Genomic DNA, 17,971 nt, shown 5'->3' on the forward strand with positions numbered 1-17,971 from the left:
TGAAATTGAAGAGAGACTAGCCAAACTAGAGGCCCTGGGCCCACAGGGCCACACTCTGGCATTAAACTCCGCAGTGAGAATGGTTGATTGGCAAAGGACACACAAAGAAAAGGCTCAGGAAACCTGTCGAAATACTAACTTGAGTACTCCTGCTCCATCCCTTGCCCTGCTGGGCATAACCAGCTTAGTGCAGAGGACTGGCAACTCTTCAAATTTGACTGAACTTGTAACTATTCCCTCCCTCATTGCTAGCAATATCTCGGATAAGCCTGTATGTAATTCATACCTAAATAAAACCGCAGGCCAATGCTGTCACCTTAAACCAGGGGGAAAACATTGAGGGCCAGGCTAATACCAGGTTGGACCGCTCAATTTACCACCTGCAGCGGCTCCCCTTGTACTGGTCTTGGGTAATGTTCCCATCCTGAGGAAAGGTCACTTTGAATCCACAATCCAGCTAATTGATTAATCTCTTAATTGGATGTCTACCCACACAACAGGCTGGATAAGGGGGAATCAATTCTTGCTCACTATATTATTATTGTGAGAAGGGTCAGGTGGGTGGGCTCGACTCCAACTCCCAAAAAAAATCTGGATGGCGATTGTGTGGTACTTAATTTTAATAAATCATCAATACTAAGACTTTTTTGGTTTGTTACAGTGTCCCATCTAGAAACTCCTAGATTGTAGCCCTCCCCCTGAGTCATTTTTATACCACTCCCCCTCAAGAGCTCTGGAACTAATAGGAAATTATAAAGAGGGTCATACAAATTTTATTTCCAAGGGAAATTCCCTGGGAAATGTTGTTATCTACCTCAACTAGATTTACCCCACTCTCAGGTATGGAGCTTTGTGACTGACTGACCCCAAGGCCATCTGAGTGCCCTTCCTCATTACAGTGTGCACCACTTGACATCATGGAGTCTCCTAGAGCGTCTCTGCAGAAGTCAGGGGAGGCTAGCTCTCACTTACTTAGCATCCTGGAACGTAGCGGGTATAACAAATAAGCTGGGTGATGATCAGTGGGTTAAAACTTTGCAGAACTGCAATGTAATCTCCTTTAAAGAGACCTGGGCACCAGACGAAAGATTTTAAAATGGCTATCATTCTTTTCAAACTAGAGCCATTCCGTCATCATCATGGAGGTCCAAGGGGGGCTTGTTAACATTGATTCCCAATACGTCAGCCCTGAAAATAAAGCAATATGTAGCCAAGAGCTAGTGTTGTAATATCCTCATTCTTGAGTTGGCCAAACAAGGAATCCGGCTTTTAATTAATTTCTACAATAACCACTTTGGAGCCAACATGCACCTGGCTGTAGATGAGGTGAACAGGGAATTGGACGAAATACTACCAAGGTTAAAGGAACCCATGCATGTCATATGGCTGCTAGAGTTTAACATCCATTCCTGTAAATACAATTAAGAGAATGTTTGTGGTTTGGTGTACCTTATAGGTAATCTGATATCTCATTTCTCCCACTTTACATACGGTAACCGCCTAAATCAAACATTATCAGCCAGGAACTTGGTAACTGTGATTAAGCATTCTTCCCTCTCCGACTCCCTGCTAAAAACCTGTTGACGGTCTGTTTATGAAACAACAATGCATTTTATCCTGGTCTCAAATCCTTTTAAGGAGCTCTGTTCCAACACTGATGCTCAATTTACAACTTTTAGCGACCATGCCATTTTAACCTGCGAGGTTTGATCTATCACTAGAAATGTCTCTCCACCAAACAGGGTTATGGCCCACCACTCATAGCGAGAAGAAATGGTTACCAGCTGAAGTGGGCCCAGATTGAGAGCTCTAAATTTCTTCTTGAAATGGTGTGCAACTCTCTTGATAGTATCAAAACCTTCTAGGATCTGATTATCTTTCCCTCTGTAACGCTACTAGGGTTCACGAAAATCCTAGAAAACATAAGTAGCGCGTTAGCACACCATGAACCTAAAAGGCCAAAGGGTTGGTTGATACTTCATGTTCGAAATCAAGAAAAGCGCTGGCAGTTGATCTCAGGGCCCAATCTACAGACGCGCTATTAATTGCATCACTGCGTAAGGAGTTCTAAATGGCTAGAAGGTCGAGGGAAAGGTATTAAGGGAGGAGATATGGACAAGACTAAAGGAGACCTCAGAGACCGGAATAGTAAAGAGTTTTGGGATTCGATTAATGCCCCCTACTTTAAGAATAATGGAGAACTCACACACACACACACACACACACACTAGAATTCCATGTAGGTGAAGAAGATTGGGTCATACATTTTTCAAGTATCTTTTCCCTTACTGATACCCTGCCCAGAACCTCTAACTTAATAGGGCCCATTTCTCAGGATAAATTAGTGTTTTCTCCCTTAGAGGTAAAGCGTGGTTTAGAGGCTTGCAGCAAGGGAAAAGTGCCGGGTCCGGACGAGGTTCCCATTGATTTTTTTCAGACGGATTATGATCTTTGGGTCCCCGTGCTGATAAATGTATTTAATAAGATTGAGGAAATAGGCCCATTACCTTCATGGAGGACGAGTGTTATAGTCCCCATCCACATGAAGGGAGACCAGGGGAATCCAAAAAACTATAGACCCATATCTCTTATAGATACAACAGCTAAAATGATGGGTCCTCTCCTGTCTAGACTGGAACCAACAATGTCAAAAAAGAGAAATTCCCTTTGGGCACATTAACACAGACAAGTAAGCTTCTATATACAAGCAGCAAATCAATTCCTCAAACATACATACAATAATCAGAGCAATACACTAATTAACCAGATTCTGAAAAGGCAAATAAATTCAAGACGTACAGTTTATTATTGAAATTAAAAAAGATTAAAAACACAGTAAAAAGTGTGTAAAATAAGGGAAAAACAGACAATATACATGGGAACAAATCATATACACAAGTTCATCAAGTTAATTCTTATAGCTTGAAAGGGAGGTACAAAAAAGGTATTAAGGAGTTTCTTTTTTGTACCTCCCTTTCAAGCTATAGGAATTAACTTGATGAACTTGTGTATATGATTTGTTCCCATGTATATTGTCTGTTTTTCCCTTATTTTACACACTTTTTAATGTGTTTTTAATCTTTTTTAATTACAATAATAAACTGTACGTATTGAATTTATTTGCCTTTTCAGAATCTGGTTAATTAGTGTATTACTCTGATTATTGTATGTATGTTTGAGGAATTGATTTGCTGCTTGTATATAGAAGCGTACTTGTCTGTGTTAATGTGCCCAAAGGGAATTTCTCTTTTTTGACATTGTCAATAGTTGGTACCCCATCCCTTTGGTAGAGGGTCCCTCTCTCTTTTATTAGAGATAGACTGGAACCGAGAAAGGAATCTTCTTATGCGGACCCAGCATGGATTTCAATTAGGGAAGGGCACTGTTGATCAGTGAATGAAACTCTCCCTTATTATGGATAAATACACCAGAGCCAAAGGTGCAAAGGTATATCTTGCCTTTATGGATTTATCAGCAGCTTTTGACTGTGTGTTCCACCCAAAGCTCTGGAACATCATGGTGGAGATGGGAATTGAATACCCCCTAATTGACTTCATCCGGCAACTGTATTCTCAAGCCTCTGCAACAGTTCAGTATGGAAAGAATGGGGAGCGTACTCGCTCCTTTAACATCTTAAGAGGGGTAAGGCAAGGCTGCGTCCTTGCACCGTTTCTTTTTTCAATGTACGGGAACAGTGTGGAGGAGGCACTGATGGGTGAAACATTGATTGTCCCTACTTTTGATTCCCAACGTATCCCCATTTTGGCATATGCTGACGATGCCGTACCGCTTTGCAGAATGGGTCTGGGCCGTCATCGCCTTGTTACTGTGTATGCTGCCTTTATGAATACTTAGGACCTTAAAATGAACCAGGCAAAGTCTTTTATACTAGTAGCAAGAGCAGGGAAAAAGGAAGAAAACCCATACTTCCATATGAACTCTATAAAAATTGAGGTGGTAAACTTGTTTCCTTACCTGGAAGTTCTTTTTGATAACCTTTCGTGGACACTTCTGGTGGAAGGTAGGGTTATGGTTATGGATAGGAGTTTAGCGGCACTAAAATCATTTTTATTAGAGGCTAGGCTCCAAACCTCTTGATGCGAACAGCAAAACACACAAATTCATGGACGAAATGTTGTTCCAAACCTCTTGAACCTATAAAAAAGATTTATAACGCTAAAACAGTATCCGCTGTGTCTTACGGGCCAGGGGTATGGGAGATGGTTGCTATTGACACTCTCCAGTCCACAGAAAATAACCATTTTAAATCATTAGCCTCCCTGCCACAGTCATATTCAATTTGTCTCCCATATAGAACTGGGTCTTCCATACATTACCGACCTAATTCACCTGGCCCTACTGCTGTTATGGCTATCAATCTGGAGCCAGAGGTACTGTTCCCCTTAATCAAAAGATTACTGATTTATCAAAACTTGAAAACCACACTAAGGGTGGATGGTAAATTATGTTGACAGGTCACTTAACGCCTTAGCTCTGGTAAATCTATTTAAAGATCCCATTTTGTGCAAATAGTTTTCAAAGCATATACTGGTTTAGACTTTTAACTTGAGCGCCCAATATGAACGAAGGGAGAGGCACTGTAGAGCTCAGATGGTCTAGATGTATCAACTGACCCCCTCGTTGGTAGAGGGAGAGTTCTCTTACTTAGCAGAGGTCTTATTCCCAAACCATTTGTTTGTCTTAATGAGGTTCCGTTTGAACCTGATCGCACTGATGCTGGGGTATCCGGCCAGAAGTTACAAGCACTCGGACTTCATGACTGTGAGTTTGCCATTATGCGGCACTAAGTGGCTGCCCTCTTATGAGGGTGCACTGCGGGCAGCTGCAAAGGGCCAATATCAGCAACATTCCCCCGCAAACAATCGTAAATGGCTACTTGGCCCACATGGAATTAAATAAATCACACAGCACATGGTTTGGTGGAAAATCAGTTTGCTGCAGGTTTATTTCATAAATTAAATATGCCAACGTGGTAGGTTAACTTACGGGCGATCCAAGGGCAGGCAGCGATGAGTAACTTAACCTCTTCCATGCTCATGACGAGCTCAGCTCATCATGAGGCACGGTTGAGCTGCACTCATAACGAGCTGTTGCTCGTCATGACCGTTGGAACGTTCGCACGCGGGGATAATTACCCCCGCTGTGCTGAACGTTCCAAAACGGGTGTGGTTGTGACGAGCTCGCTCATCAAGAGTGCAGCTGCACTGTGCCTCATGACGAGCCGAGCTCGTCACAAGCACAGCGGCGCTACGCGCGGCCCCCCTGCCCCGGCTCAGCCGGGGGGAAACACCCCGCAGCGAAGGGGTTAAGGTGCCTGTACTCTACAGAGTGCAATTCCCCATTCTACTAAAGCCAAAGAAATTTGCTACTATTGACTGCTGGACTCACATGAGATCAAAAATCTTCACAATTGTTTGGCAGTTTGTTTTCCCAAGTGGAGTTTATCCATGCTTACATTCACTTCCTTCACCTGTTGAAGTGAAAAGCCCCTTGTTGATCCCAGGTTCACTTTCTTATTCACGTTTTCACATTATAGTGCTGCTCCATCATCAAGAGGGGAAAGCACGGCTTTGGTATTAGTCACTACCGGCTGCGACTGGTAGCGATAAACTGTATGACGTCCTCACCGTCCTGCAATGAGTGCGCCATAGCGCTCATTGCTTAAACCATGGCGCACTCATTTTCTTTTGTGCCAACCGGTGCTTTCCTAGTTAAACTCTGCTGAGCCATCCAGTGCACCTGAGAAGTATTTGTCATTAGCATAATTGGTTTTGGATTCCTCCCTGGAGATCCTTGTTTGGCATCTGAAAGATAAAATTGAATTTAAAAAAATAAAACCTAGAGTGAGAGCTCTGCAACAGATGTTGAAATCAATAATCGTTTTTGTCTCTGTGCCTTCAGAAACACCTGTCAGGTGTAAACAAGTAAGTCATTCGTTCTCTACCAGCTGTTTGCTAGCTTTAATGACTTTACGGCAAGATTTATTGCTGCAATAGTTTTGAAATGAAACCTGATGAATGAGTCAGATGACAGAATACACCTTAGAATATGGCATGAAAATAAAATGGCCTGATTTTATTAGACTTTATCACCTCTCGGTTCTAGACTTCAAATAAGATGGTAGTAAACACATACCTGAGGCTTTTGTGTTACATCTGTGTTGCTGAGCACAAGGGTGTAATAACGTAATGGTTATTTTTCATGAATATCAGAATAACCCTTTTTTGTAATGTTATGCATATTGTACAGCGCATTTCTATAGCGCGTTTGGATAGTGCAACTCACCACAGCTGCTATCCTCTATGTAATGTAGCATACCTTTGTGATAGGATATGAAGAGCCAATCACTGTTCAGCTCTGTCTCTCTCTCTCTCTCTCGCGCTCTCTCCCTCTCCTTGGTAATCATCCCTGACCTACCTAGTGTCATCCTTTCACATCCCTGCAAAACACTGGACACCCTACCTTGTGGGTTTGAAGAACTACTCAAGGTTGACTCACTTCATGTTTAAAAGTAGGGTCTGCCTGCAAGGTTTTAAGGCTGCAGCACCAACCCAACACACTAGAAACCTGAGGATCACCCTGGACACCAATCTCAGCATGACGGCACAAGTCATGAGCACCGTCTGCTTTCACATCCTACACCTGCTCTGAAAGATCTTCAGATGGCTGCCACATTGCACCAGATGTACCATCATTCAAACACTGGCAGACTTGACTACTGCAATGCACTCTATGCCAGACTCTCCAAGCAGTTCGCACAGTGACTTCATCCTCAACGTCTAACACCATACCCACATCACCCCTCAACTCCGAGAGCTCTACTGGCTCCCCATTCACAAATGAAGCCAATTTCAAACTCCTCACACACACATGCAAAACCTTGCACAACACAGGACCAGCATACCTGAACAGCCGAATATACTTCCTCCAGCCAGAAATTTAAGCTAAGTCTCACTCATTCATACACACACCCATGCATTCATTAAAGCACAGCAGGAGGGAGTGCTTTCTCCTAAATCACACCAAAACTTGGAACAAACTCCCTCATCATATCAGAGCCACCTCCTCTGAAGACTTGGCTATTTGAATGGTCATTTGGGGACCTCTCGCCTTACTCCTGCTCCAGCAGTTTGATACCCTCATGGGTGATTAGCGCACTAATCACAAATCTACAAAACGGGTTTTAGAAATGGGTCCTCTAGTTGGATGTGGCTTACACCCTGTCCAAGTATGGACGCTTCCTTCTAGTCAGGGTAAGGGGATTACACACCTGAGATAAACCCTGCTCACCCCCATGGTAGCTTGGCACGAGCAGTCAGACTTATCTCAGAGGCAATGTGTAAAGCATTTGTATATAACACACACATCTGTGATAGACTTCTAACTGCAGATTCCTTACCTTTGAATTTCGCAGGCGTCCGCTTTTGCTAAGCAATACCCCTTGTGCTCTCAGTCGGGTGGCTCCATTCGGCTTAACGTGGCGTCGTCCGCATCAGTAGTGTTGGCTATGACGTCATGGTACTTATACAGGCGCCAACCAAGTGCGCGTATGTCAGTTCTTTTCTTTCCGCGCCAGTTAAGTGCAGATCCAGGAAGAGCTAACCCTTGTTCACTTTTTGACAAGTTTTTTCTTGATTGTCGAATTTGGATTTCTTTCCATCTTTGTGTGTGAGGAATGTCTTCGAGGAAAACAGGTTTCAAGCTGTGTGGTGTCTGCTACCGCATGATGTCGGTTACTGACCCCAACCTAGTCTGTCTCTGGTGTCTCGAGCGCGACCACGACTCGTAATTGTGCTCGGACTGCCGAGCCATGGCTCAGATGGCCTTGAAGGGAGCGGGCAATGAAGCTCCTTGCGGCCGGCAGTTGACCCAGTAGAGTGAGACTCCGTGGAGGTCCTGGTCCTTATCGAAGAAGAAGTGGTTGCAGGACCGCTCCCTGAGCCCTAAGTCTACTTCGTCCCACTCGAGGTCCTCAAGACACTCTGGGAAGTGTCATAAAAAGAAGTACAAGCGGACTTCATCTACACCTCTGCTATCGGCCGTCAACAAGATGGTTAAGGAGCACCAACGCTCTAGGTACGGTTCCCCGAAGCCGGAGCCAGGGTCGACTTCATGCCCCCTCCCTTTATGGGAGCTGGAGCGATCGCCGCTCAGATAAAATGATTTTACAAGGCCATGCGCTGCGTATTTGAGCTGGCCAACCCCGCTGGTAAACCCTCAGGCCCCACAGGGTCGGAAGAGGTCCCATCAAGTATGACGCTGTCTGCTCCGGCCATGGCACCGATGGGGCCTCATGGATCTTGTAACTGATCCGGGTAGTGCCAACACAACCTCCTCTGGCATCAGACCCGAAATTGGTGGCTGCGGCGCCGCTGGTGCCCATCAGCGGTGCCAGCCCCATCCTCATCCCTAATGACACGGAGTTCATGGAGCTTGACTGCGATTCTAACGTTGATTGTACCCACGGGTTCTATATTGTTCCCTGAGCACTTTGAGGATGTGCTAGGCTCAGGTGAGGAATGGGAGGGGGTCTATGGACCCTCTGGAAGACCAGGATAACTCTACGGAGCAGTTGAATTCCTATGGGGAACTTGCGGAGGGCAGTGAACTGGACTCGTATCCAGATACTGGCATGCTCTCTCCACCAACAGTGGCTACATATGAGGGGTGACAATTGCAAAAACAGTTGATGGACAGAATACAGAACAATGTCATACATTCACCCCAGTACAGAGATCTGGGCCTTAATCCATCGTTTTTTTGCTCCCCACACCACCCCAGTTCAGACATGGCCATATGCAAATCAGCCTTGACCCTGTGCCTCATGGGAACAGTCCAGTACGAACTGCCAAGCAAGGTCTTCCCTGGACTGGAATCAAGCATCCTAGGACCATTTTCTGCGTCTTCAGCCCGGATAGCTTGACTCCTGTGGCGTGGAGAGCATGGGACTCACGTCTGAGCATACCCATCCCACTCAGGGTGACAAATGCAAAAACAACAGGTGATGGACAAAAAAAAAAGATGGATTTAGGCCCAGATCTCTGTACTGGGGTGAATGTATAAAAATTGTTTTCTTCCTCAAACCTGGCATGGCGGTCGTGTAGAACACATGTTTATTGGGTCGTTTCTTTCACTTGGGAGACGGTTGCGCAAGTGCTGCCAGAAGTCCCGGAGGAGGCCCGGGCTGTGCTCTCCCAAGCATTGAAGGATGGGTAAGATGCAGCAAAATCACCATTCTGTGTGGCCTAGATACTACAGATTCGCTGAGCAACGACAATGACCTTAAGGCGCCACGCCTGGCTTAGGACAACAAGCTTCTCAGGGGATGTCCAGGCCAATCTCATGGACATGCACTATGCACTATGATGGATTTTGTCTTTTGGGGAAAAGACGGATTCGGCCCTGGTCTGGTTCAAGGACTCTCAAGCTACAGCCAGAACCTTGGGCCTCTCCTCTACTACTCGTAGCCATTTTTCCTTTCACTCCTTTCGTGGCAATGGAAGAGGTTTCCAGCCACATCAACCCTATCTCAGCCACCGTCCTGCACACATGACCCAAGCTGTGCAAGGACGTGGACACAGTACATTCCTATCCCGGGATGGAGGCCAGAAGCAGTCGGCCACCCTGACCCCGCCAGCCGCACCCTCCAAGCACTCCTAGTCTGAGACCACACTACCACAGTTTGCTGGAGAATTTGTCACCAACGTCCCCCACTGGAGAGTCATAACATTGGACAAGTGGTTCCTGCAGATTATTCAGGAGGACTATTCTCTGCCTTTCCTTTCTTTTCCTCCTCCCATTCTGCCAAATCAAGAAGTTACAGCTCTCTTGGCCAAAGGAGCTATAGAAAGGGGTCCTGGTTTCAGAAGTAGACGGTGGTGGTTATTCCTACTACTTTCTGATTCCGAAGAAGAACTTACGGTTGTGGCCCGTTTTAGATCTTCGGACCGCCCATCTCTTCCTCAAGAAGAAGTTCAAGATGCTCACTCTAGCTCTAGTTTTGTCTGCCCTAGACCAAAAAGACTGGATGGTAGCGTTGGGCCTGCAGGATGTGTATTTTCACATCCCCATTCTGCCAGGCCCTTAGGTGTTAGCTGCGGTACAAAGTATGCAGTGAGCACTTTGTTTACCGTGCTCCACTGCGACCTTACTAGTGCCCCTCAGGTGTTCAGCAATCTGATAGTGGTTGTCGCAGCTCATCTGTGCAGGTTAGGGCTGTCAGTCTTCCCCTACCTCGACAACTGGCTGTTGTAGGCATCCTCACCCAGTCAGTCGTCTTCCACCTTCAGATTATGACGGATCTACTCCATTAGCTAGGGTGCTCTATAAATATGCCGAAGTTACACCTGACTCCTTCTCAGACGCTCCCTTTTATCGGAGCAGTTCTAGACAAATTGCAGTTTTGGGCCTATCTTTCTGAGCAGCGAGTCCAGGATATTCAGGTTATGAAGCTGATGTTTCGTCCTCTATCCTACATTTTGGTGAGACTGACTCTGTGGCTGTTGGGCCTCATGCATCCTGTTGGTAAAGCATGCCAGGTGGCGTATGCAGTGTTTCTAGTGGGACCTGAAGTTCCAGAGGGCACAGCATTGAGGAAATCTCACTGATGTGGTCCAGTTCTCTGACTGAACTGTGAGAGATCTGCAGTGGTGGTTGATGTACCGCGATTTGGTCAACTGCAGACCCCTCATCCTTCCTCAAACAGAATTCACAGTGGTGACAGATGCGTTTTGAATGGGGCTGCCATCTGGGGGAGGTGGAGATCAGTGGACACCGGTCTCTGGCGGAGTCAGGGCCTCACATGAATTTTTTGGAGCTCCGAGCGATTCAATTGCCATTGAAAGCATTTCTTCCCTCTGTCAAGGGGAAGGCAGTGCAGGTGTTTACGGACAATGCCACTGCCAAGTGGTACTGCAACAAGCAGGACGTGGTGGGGTCCTGTTCCTATTGTACATAGATTTCTAAAAGGGCTTGCTTACATGTTTCCACCCACGCTTTTTGTTATGCCACTGTGGGACCTTAATTTGTTCCTTGTCTATCTGATGTGTGTTCCCTTTGAGCCTCTACACGAGTGTCCCCTCTGGCTGTTGATCATCAAAAGAGCCTTCTTAGTGGCGATTAGATCGGTCCGAAGGGTGAATGAGTTGCAGGCGTTAACTTGCACCCCTCCCGATCTAATGATCTTACTTTCATTTTTTCATAGATTAAAATGTATTTCCCCTGATGAAGTGTGGTTCGCACGAAATGCATCGGGTGTTTGGAAGATACTTTTGATTATTGAGTGGATTGTTTATATATTCTGGAATCAATGGATTAATCATGAGACTCTAAATATGAAGCTGTGACGTAACAGCGCAACTAGAGAGAAATTTACGACATATGAATAAACCAGAGTGAAAATTCCTTTTTTCTTGGTTATACTTCGTGTACACTTTCATCTACCTTGAGTCAAAAAATGTTGTGAAGATTATTACATCTCCCAAAGGAGTGCGGTTGGGTTTACTGTAAAGCTTGACAGCACACAACACTACCTTTAATATAAACTGTGCCCTGCTCAGGAAAATCCCTTAAACCTACTTCAGGGGTGCCTTACATGTAGAAAAAGGGAGGGTTTGGGCCTGGCATGTGGGTGCACTTTCAGGTTGACATAGCAGTTTAAAGACTGCCCTCACAGACACTGCAATTACAGGCCTGAGACAAGTATACAGGACTACTTCTGTGGGTTGCATCTGGCCAGGTCTAAACTGTGGTGGCATGGTGAGCAAAAGAATGATGGATTTAAACCAGATCTCTTGACTGGGGGTGAATGTTTTGATTTGTTCTGCATTCCATCAATTGTGTGTTTTTTGCTTCCTTGCCCTAAGTGCGCCGGGTATGCCCAGACGTGGGCCCCGGGCTCACTGTGCCACTGGAATCAAGCTATCCTGGCTGATGAGGGGTGAAACCCCAAAACCGGTCCTAGGATGCTTGTTTCCAGTCCAGGGAGGACCTGGCTTGGCAGTTCGGGCTGGACTGTTCACATGAGGCTCAGGGTCAAGACTGATTTGCATATGGCCTGGTCTAAACTGGGGTGGCATATTGAGCAAAAGAATGATGGATTTAACCCAGATCTCTTGACTGGGGTGAATGTTTTGATTTGTTCCGTATTCCGTCCATCAATTGTGTCTTTTGCAAGCCCACTAGTAGCATTTTATTTACAGCCCCTAGGCACACACATTGCACTTTGCTAGGGACTTACCATTAAATCAAATATGCCAACCATGGAAACCCAATCATAATCACCATTTACACAGGGAGCACTTGCACTTTAGCACTGATCAGCAGTGGTAAAGTGTGCCGAGTTTTAAAACCAGCAAAAACAAAATGCATCACACAGTCAAAAACAGAAGGTCAGAAGCAAAAAGACAAGGGAAAAACACGCCAGAGATGCCAGGTCTAACAAGCTACATATTTAGGCCTGAAGCCATATTTTCCTTGCCAGCCTAGTGACTGGCGCAATATGTGCTGCTTTGTTCAGGTGGCATTTATCTTGCATAACTCTGCTGTATTATCTGAACCTTGTACTAGGGCCTTGCAGTAAAGTTAAACTTGGTAGTTTAGCATTACCAAGTTTTGTCATGTTTTTGGGATCGGAGTACATGCACTGGTTACCCAAAATCCGTGTTGCAGTGCACAGAGTAAAAAATAAAAGTATCATAAGCCCTTAAAACATGGAGGTGATCGCCAAAGACATTTTCAGACAACAAGAATGACACATTATTCTATTATTTCATCTAAATCTGCATTCCGCTGTTAATCATTCACCAGTTTATGATCTGGACGCAAGGCATAGAGTTACTGAGCAGTTATTAGAAGTGCCTTGACACCATCTTTGCTAAGAGATGCCACATTTACACAACCACAACAACAAAATGGTCATGGCTACTTCCTAGTCTGTCTTGTCTTTGGGGTTGTTGGAGTCTTTATCTTATACTTCTATGTTTCCCACTTTGTCCCCTTTAGTGGCAGTCAGTAACAATTTGAGTGTGATCTAAGCAGTAAGAAGGGTGAGCACAAGAGACCCATAAAAGAGCAAGTAGCCGAATTTGATATTTGGCTCTGGATGAAGGCCTCTTAGACGTATTACATCAGATACTAATGTTGCCTACAAATACATCTTGAGAATTCATGTTTCATGCATTGTCGTGATCTCCAACACTGTGGGATCTAATTTTTGCGGTTACGGTTGTACATTTCTTTTGAAACGAAAGACTTGAAAGCTTCTGGTTTTTCTCTAGGAAATCTCATGTGATTTAGTCTTCTTAAAGATTGTTTTCCTCATTCCTTGATGTGCATATCAGCAGAAGGTGAGAGCAAGGGGCTGTCTATGGCTCTCCCTACCAGCTTTAAGTTCTTTTGTAATGGAGCTACATGGGCTACTTCAGGTTGGTTCTGAAAGGATTATGTCTGTTCACGAGCTGACCGATGGCTCTGCCGAAGAACCTGTTTAACTGGGCAGTAATCGTCTGGTTTTCTTCTAACCGAGCAAAATGTCATGCCTCTCGCTTGTCTAATGTCTATGTGGCAAAAGAGGGCAGACCCTGCCAGTAAGTACCTGATATTCATTGTAATGACAATTTACCATATAGTCCTCCGTTTTACTTTTCCTCCAAATCAGCCTGCCACCTATCCTCCTTCTTATGTACTCTCTGCTTACAATGACAGAAAAGGGCTCCAGGAAAGAAGCTGGTGGATACAAAAGAGGGTAGAACCTGTGGTGCGCATGCGCACGGTTGACTGTGCCCACACTTGCTCATTTTCTGAACCTGTAAATTAGGTGAACTAGTGGCTCACCAACGTTCATCACTAGTGAGTGACTTCTACTTATTATAACATACATATCCGGTGTAAATAAGTTGGTTTGCAGAGATTCATTGTAAATCATGTCCTCTATTTTGAGTGAATGTCAAATCGTGTAAATGTGCAACTAGCCATGAATGAAAGTGAGTGAAACATTAAGGATGCATGACCAGAATAATTACATTGACAGTGTTTCGTCTTCGACCCAATATTTGTAATTTGAAATAACCAATGTATAGCACGCACATTCGTATAATGTAGTTTTATTTCACTACAAGTGTTAAAATGTGCATTATTTTCTGAATATTTTAACACTCCTACTTTATTACAACCCCGAAATGTCAAATGTTTCCTTTGATTTATTTAATATAATTGTTACTAGAGAATACATCGTGTCCATCACAAATGCACTAGGCAGGCCCTCAAAATAAACTTGATATTCTGTTCAGTCCCTCCTCCTCCTCTTCCTCCTCCTCTCCAATATTGTAGCATAGTCATTTCTGTTCATCTTGAGACTTGCAAACAATAATACAACATTGATACAGAAGATTAAACCACATGCATTACCAATAGATTTAAGGTCCGCTTGCAGCTAGAAGTTTCATCTCGTGCCTGAATGCGTTAGATGGCACGCGGCAGGGGTACTAGGGCTTTGGTACGGGGGTTAGTTCAGCAGGTGTGATTTGAGGGACAGGCAGTTTGGTGGCATTGTTTGGGGGTAAAGGTGAGATGCAGCAAGTGTGCTATAGCGAGGGTAGTTGTCTGGCAGATCTTACATGAGAAGGAGTCAACATCTGCGGTGAATAGAGGAGACCAGTAGATTATTAAACGTATAATACATTCTTGAAGTAAGGGGTCACTTCTCCTACACTCTCCAAATTTTCCATGCATAATCACATCAACCAGACATTATTCTATCAGTGCTCTAGTGCTGAAGAGAAGGCTTTAAGATCAGTGTCCATACTTGACTGTCTTGGTGACTTCTGCAGATTTGCTCACTGTCCTTCTTGAAATACTGGCCTAGCCAACATTCCATCTCTATCCAAAAATAAGTTGAGTTTTATTTTGTGGGTAGTGGTACATGTCTAAAACCTGAACCCCATGTGTCTTACTGTGTTACAACGGATAATTTACATACTTTCCCTGATCATTTAAAGTTAATTGACACTAATTATAAAGTGATATTACTGGAAATAATTTTAATTAAACTATATTTTTCTTGGTAGCAACAACGCACAGTATACAGACTGACCCTTGTGAAGGCTTGGAATGTGGATGAACTGAAAGCCTACGCTGAACTGGTGGCTGTTGGGAAGCCAGACTTTATTGAAGTTAAGGTAAGAAGCTTCCTTAGTTTGTTGTTTGACTGACTTTCCACCTTGAAAACCACTGGTTTATCTGAACAAATTCTCAAAGCCTAAATTCCAGAATCCTGCTCAAGAATCTCAGAAAGAATAATACAAATAGGTATTACAGAAGAATCCTTCCATTGAAAGCACAATTGATCAAAGAAAACGGAGATATAAAACGCTCAAATCATTTGTTTCAGTAAATATTCGACTGACTGCTCCTCGCAAAATTCAAGATGGCTGCCTGCATAAAAAACAAGCACTGGCAAAGCCAATAGGTTTCACCTACTCTTTGTCGATGTGCTTTATCTATGTTATACAGCAAAGGAGCTGAAACTTAAAGAAAATAAAAAGCACAATAACTTGGCCGACTTGTTGTTTTTTGAGACCTGTAGGAAATTGGGTTACTGGTTGAGGGGAGTGAAACACTACTCAAGAAGAAACTACTATCTTTGTCAAAGTGAAGCTACAAGAAACCCTTAGTTAACCTGTGCTTAACCCTCAGTTAACTTGGCACAAAAGCAGTCAGGCTTATCTTAGAGGCAGTGTGTAAAGTTTATAGCACATCAAACAGTAATAATGTGAAAACACAGCACAAAAAAACTCCCACACAAATTCAGAATAATTAAGTAAAATATAATTATTATTTGACACTAAAACAACAGCAGTCCAGTCAGTAGATCCAGAGATATGCAATTTTAAAAGTTTGGGCAAATATAGTGCCTGGAAGCACAAATCGCCACTCTGTTATGTGGTGGTGCGGATGATCGTAGCTGTAGCGCGAAGACCAAGCCGGGCGTCACAAATGGTCCTCACTGTAGTATGGAGATCTTGTCGGGCATTGTGAACGGTCGCTGCTGTTGATGCGCGTTGGCAGTCACCGAGGGCTGTGAATGCAGTGGCGCATAGTGCAGATCTCGCGCTGGCAGCGGCTACATCATGCCTAGAACATGCCTGTCCGCAGATGCAAAGAGCTCAAATCTTCAGGACGAGCTCGACTTGTGCCACTTCAAGAACCTGAGGGGCACTCCTGGTGATCAGGAACTCAATCCAGCAGAGGACAGCAGTGCCTAGGGAGTTCCAGTTGCATCTCCAGCCAGCAGGTCACCTGGGCAGATGCAGGGAGTCCTCTGGAGCTGATGTCCCTGTAGCTCAGTACAGGAGGTCAGTCTGCTGACCCTCTGTCTCACGTCTGCCTGAGAGGAAGGGTGCAGGTCCAGTCTGCCTTCTCAGCCAGCTGTGCAGCAGTCCTCCTTGCAGCAGGAGTAGTATCCACAGGTCCAGAGATGTACTGAAGAGCTGAGTCTGAGAGTCCACTATTTATCTTTGATGCCAGCTTTGAAGGAGAAGTTTCTCGAGGCTTCCACCCCTGAGGTGTCTGAAGCTTCTGCCTTCCCTGGTCCAGCTTGTCTGAAGACTGTTGTAAATCCCTTGGCAATTGTAATGAGGCAGAATCTGTATGATAAGCAAGTGTGGTAGGTGACACCTCCGCCATCACACCCTCCCTCCAACTTCCCATTCAGGGATGGCCTATCCTGCCAACATCTATTCCCCCTTTGTCTCACTCTCTAGGAGTAATGTACAAAGACCAACTGCCAGCTATACCTAGTCCCAGGAAGAGGCTACAGACACCAAATAGTTGGGACAAGAAAATGCCAACTTTCTAAAAGTTTTGCTTTTAAGGAGCAGGGGCCCCCAAACCAATCATATATAAGTGTTTACTGGGAGAAACTATCATGCGCAGATGCCATGCCATTTGACAAAATCACATTTATTTAACAATTAAATCAATTTTAGTGGGTGTGGACACAACATAAAAATAAGCAAAAGGACTCCGGTAATAGTGTGTGACAGAAATAAAAAGAATTGGTTAATCACAAATCTATAGCAGCACTTCTGCCCCAGTGTTATTTGCTTCATACATTTAGTAGGGTCAGCGTGCAATTGTCGACGACGTTTCAATCCTAACACAATAACAGGATCATCATCCTAAGAAATGCTAGAAGTGGCATCAGTGTAAGAAAAGCCGGCGCGAGCCAGTACACTGCTCGGGCAAAAGGAAAGTAGTCAGCCAGTTCCACAGAAGACCTGAGGGTCGAGCAATTGCTGGCAACGTTGCGAAGAGCGCCCTACACTGATGCCACTTCTGGCATCGTGGCCTACTTCTGCAAGACCCTCAGGCCCTCCAGAAGACCTCACACATTGTTTTTTGACCTGTCCCAGAGCCGAGCATTATTCCACGCCAGTCCTGTACCCTACATATGCGGTTGTCTAATTTCTCGCCGTCATTGCATGCCAACATTGCCTGACATGAGCATTCTAGCCAAGCGCATCCACATGCTGGCTCTAATCAGACTAACTGGTCCCATGTTTACTAGGGACTTACACTCAATTGGCACACTTAATTGAGTGTAAGCCAATGTTACCAAGTTGAGGGGGGAGAGCACAAGCACTTTAGTACTGGTTAGCAGAGATATAGTGCTCCAAGTACGAAGGCCAGTAAAAACGGGTTGAGTAAACAGGAGAACGAAGGCAAAAAGTTTGGGAATGACCCTGCAGAAATGTCCAACAAGCCACTATTAATGTATTCTCAAACTTAAATAAATATGAGATGTTTGCCATAGCATCTCTAATGACCACAGAGGACTTTAGCCCATTTCAACATACACTGCTGTAATGGACATTGGATTAAATTGCATTGTCATATGTGAACTTTATTGCCTCATGATAGGGTTGGGATTAGGTAATGCGTATCACAAAGA

At 44.6% G+C, this 17,971-nt stretch overlaps 1 protein-coding gene across 3 annotated transcripts in view; it reads left to right on the plus strand.

Annotated features, from left to right (window-relative positions):
- The window catches only part of LOC147729693 (S-adenosyl-L-methionine-dependent tRNA 4-demethylwyosine synthase TYW1-like), a 683,091-nt gene that overhangs the window by 561,046 nt on the left and 104,074 nt on the right, over positions 1 to 17,971 (plus strand). For all 3 annotated transcript variants that reach the window (XR_015308342.1, XM_086954579.1, XM_086954580.1), the window contains one exon: positions 15,087 to 15,197. Coding sequence is in view for 2 of the 3 variants with exons in the window: in XM_086954579.1 (XP_086810705.1) it covers positions 15,087 to 15,197 (111 nt within the window). In the remaining variant the exon portion in view is untranslated. The remainder of the gene's footprint in view (positions 1 to 15,086; positions 15,198 to 17,971) is intronic.

Source organism: Lissotriton vulgaris, chromosome 2_1 (assembly GCF_964263255.1).
Source record: "Lissotriton vulgaris chromosome 2_1, aLisVul1.2, whole genome shotgun sequence".
Lineage (NCBI taxonomy): Eukaryota > Metazoa > Chordata > Amphibia > Caudata > Salamandridae > Lissotriton > Lissotriton vulgaris.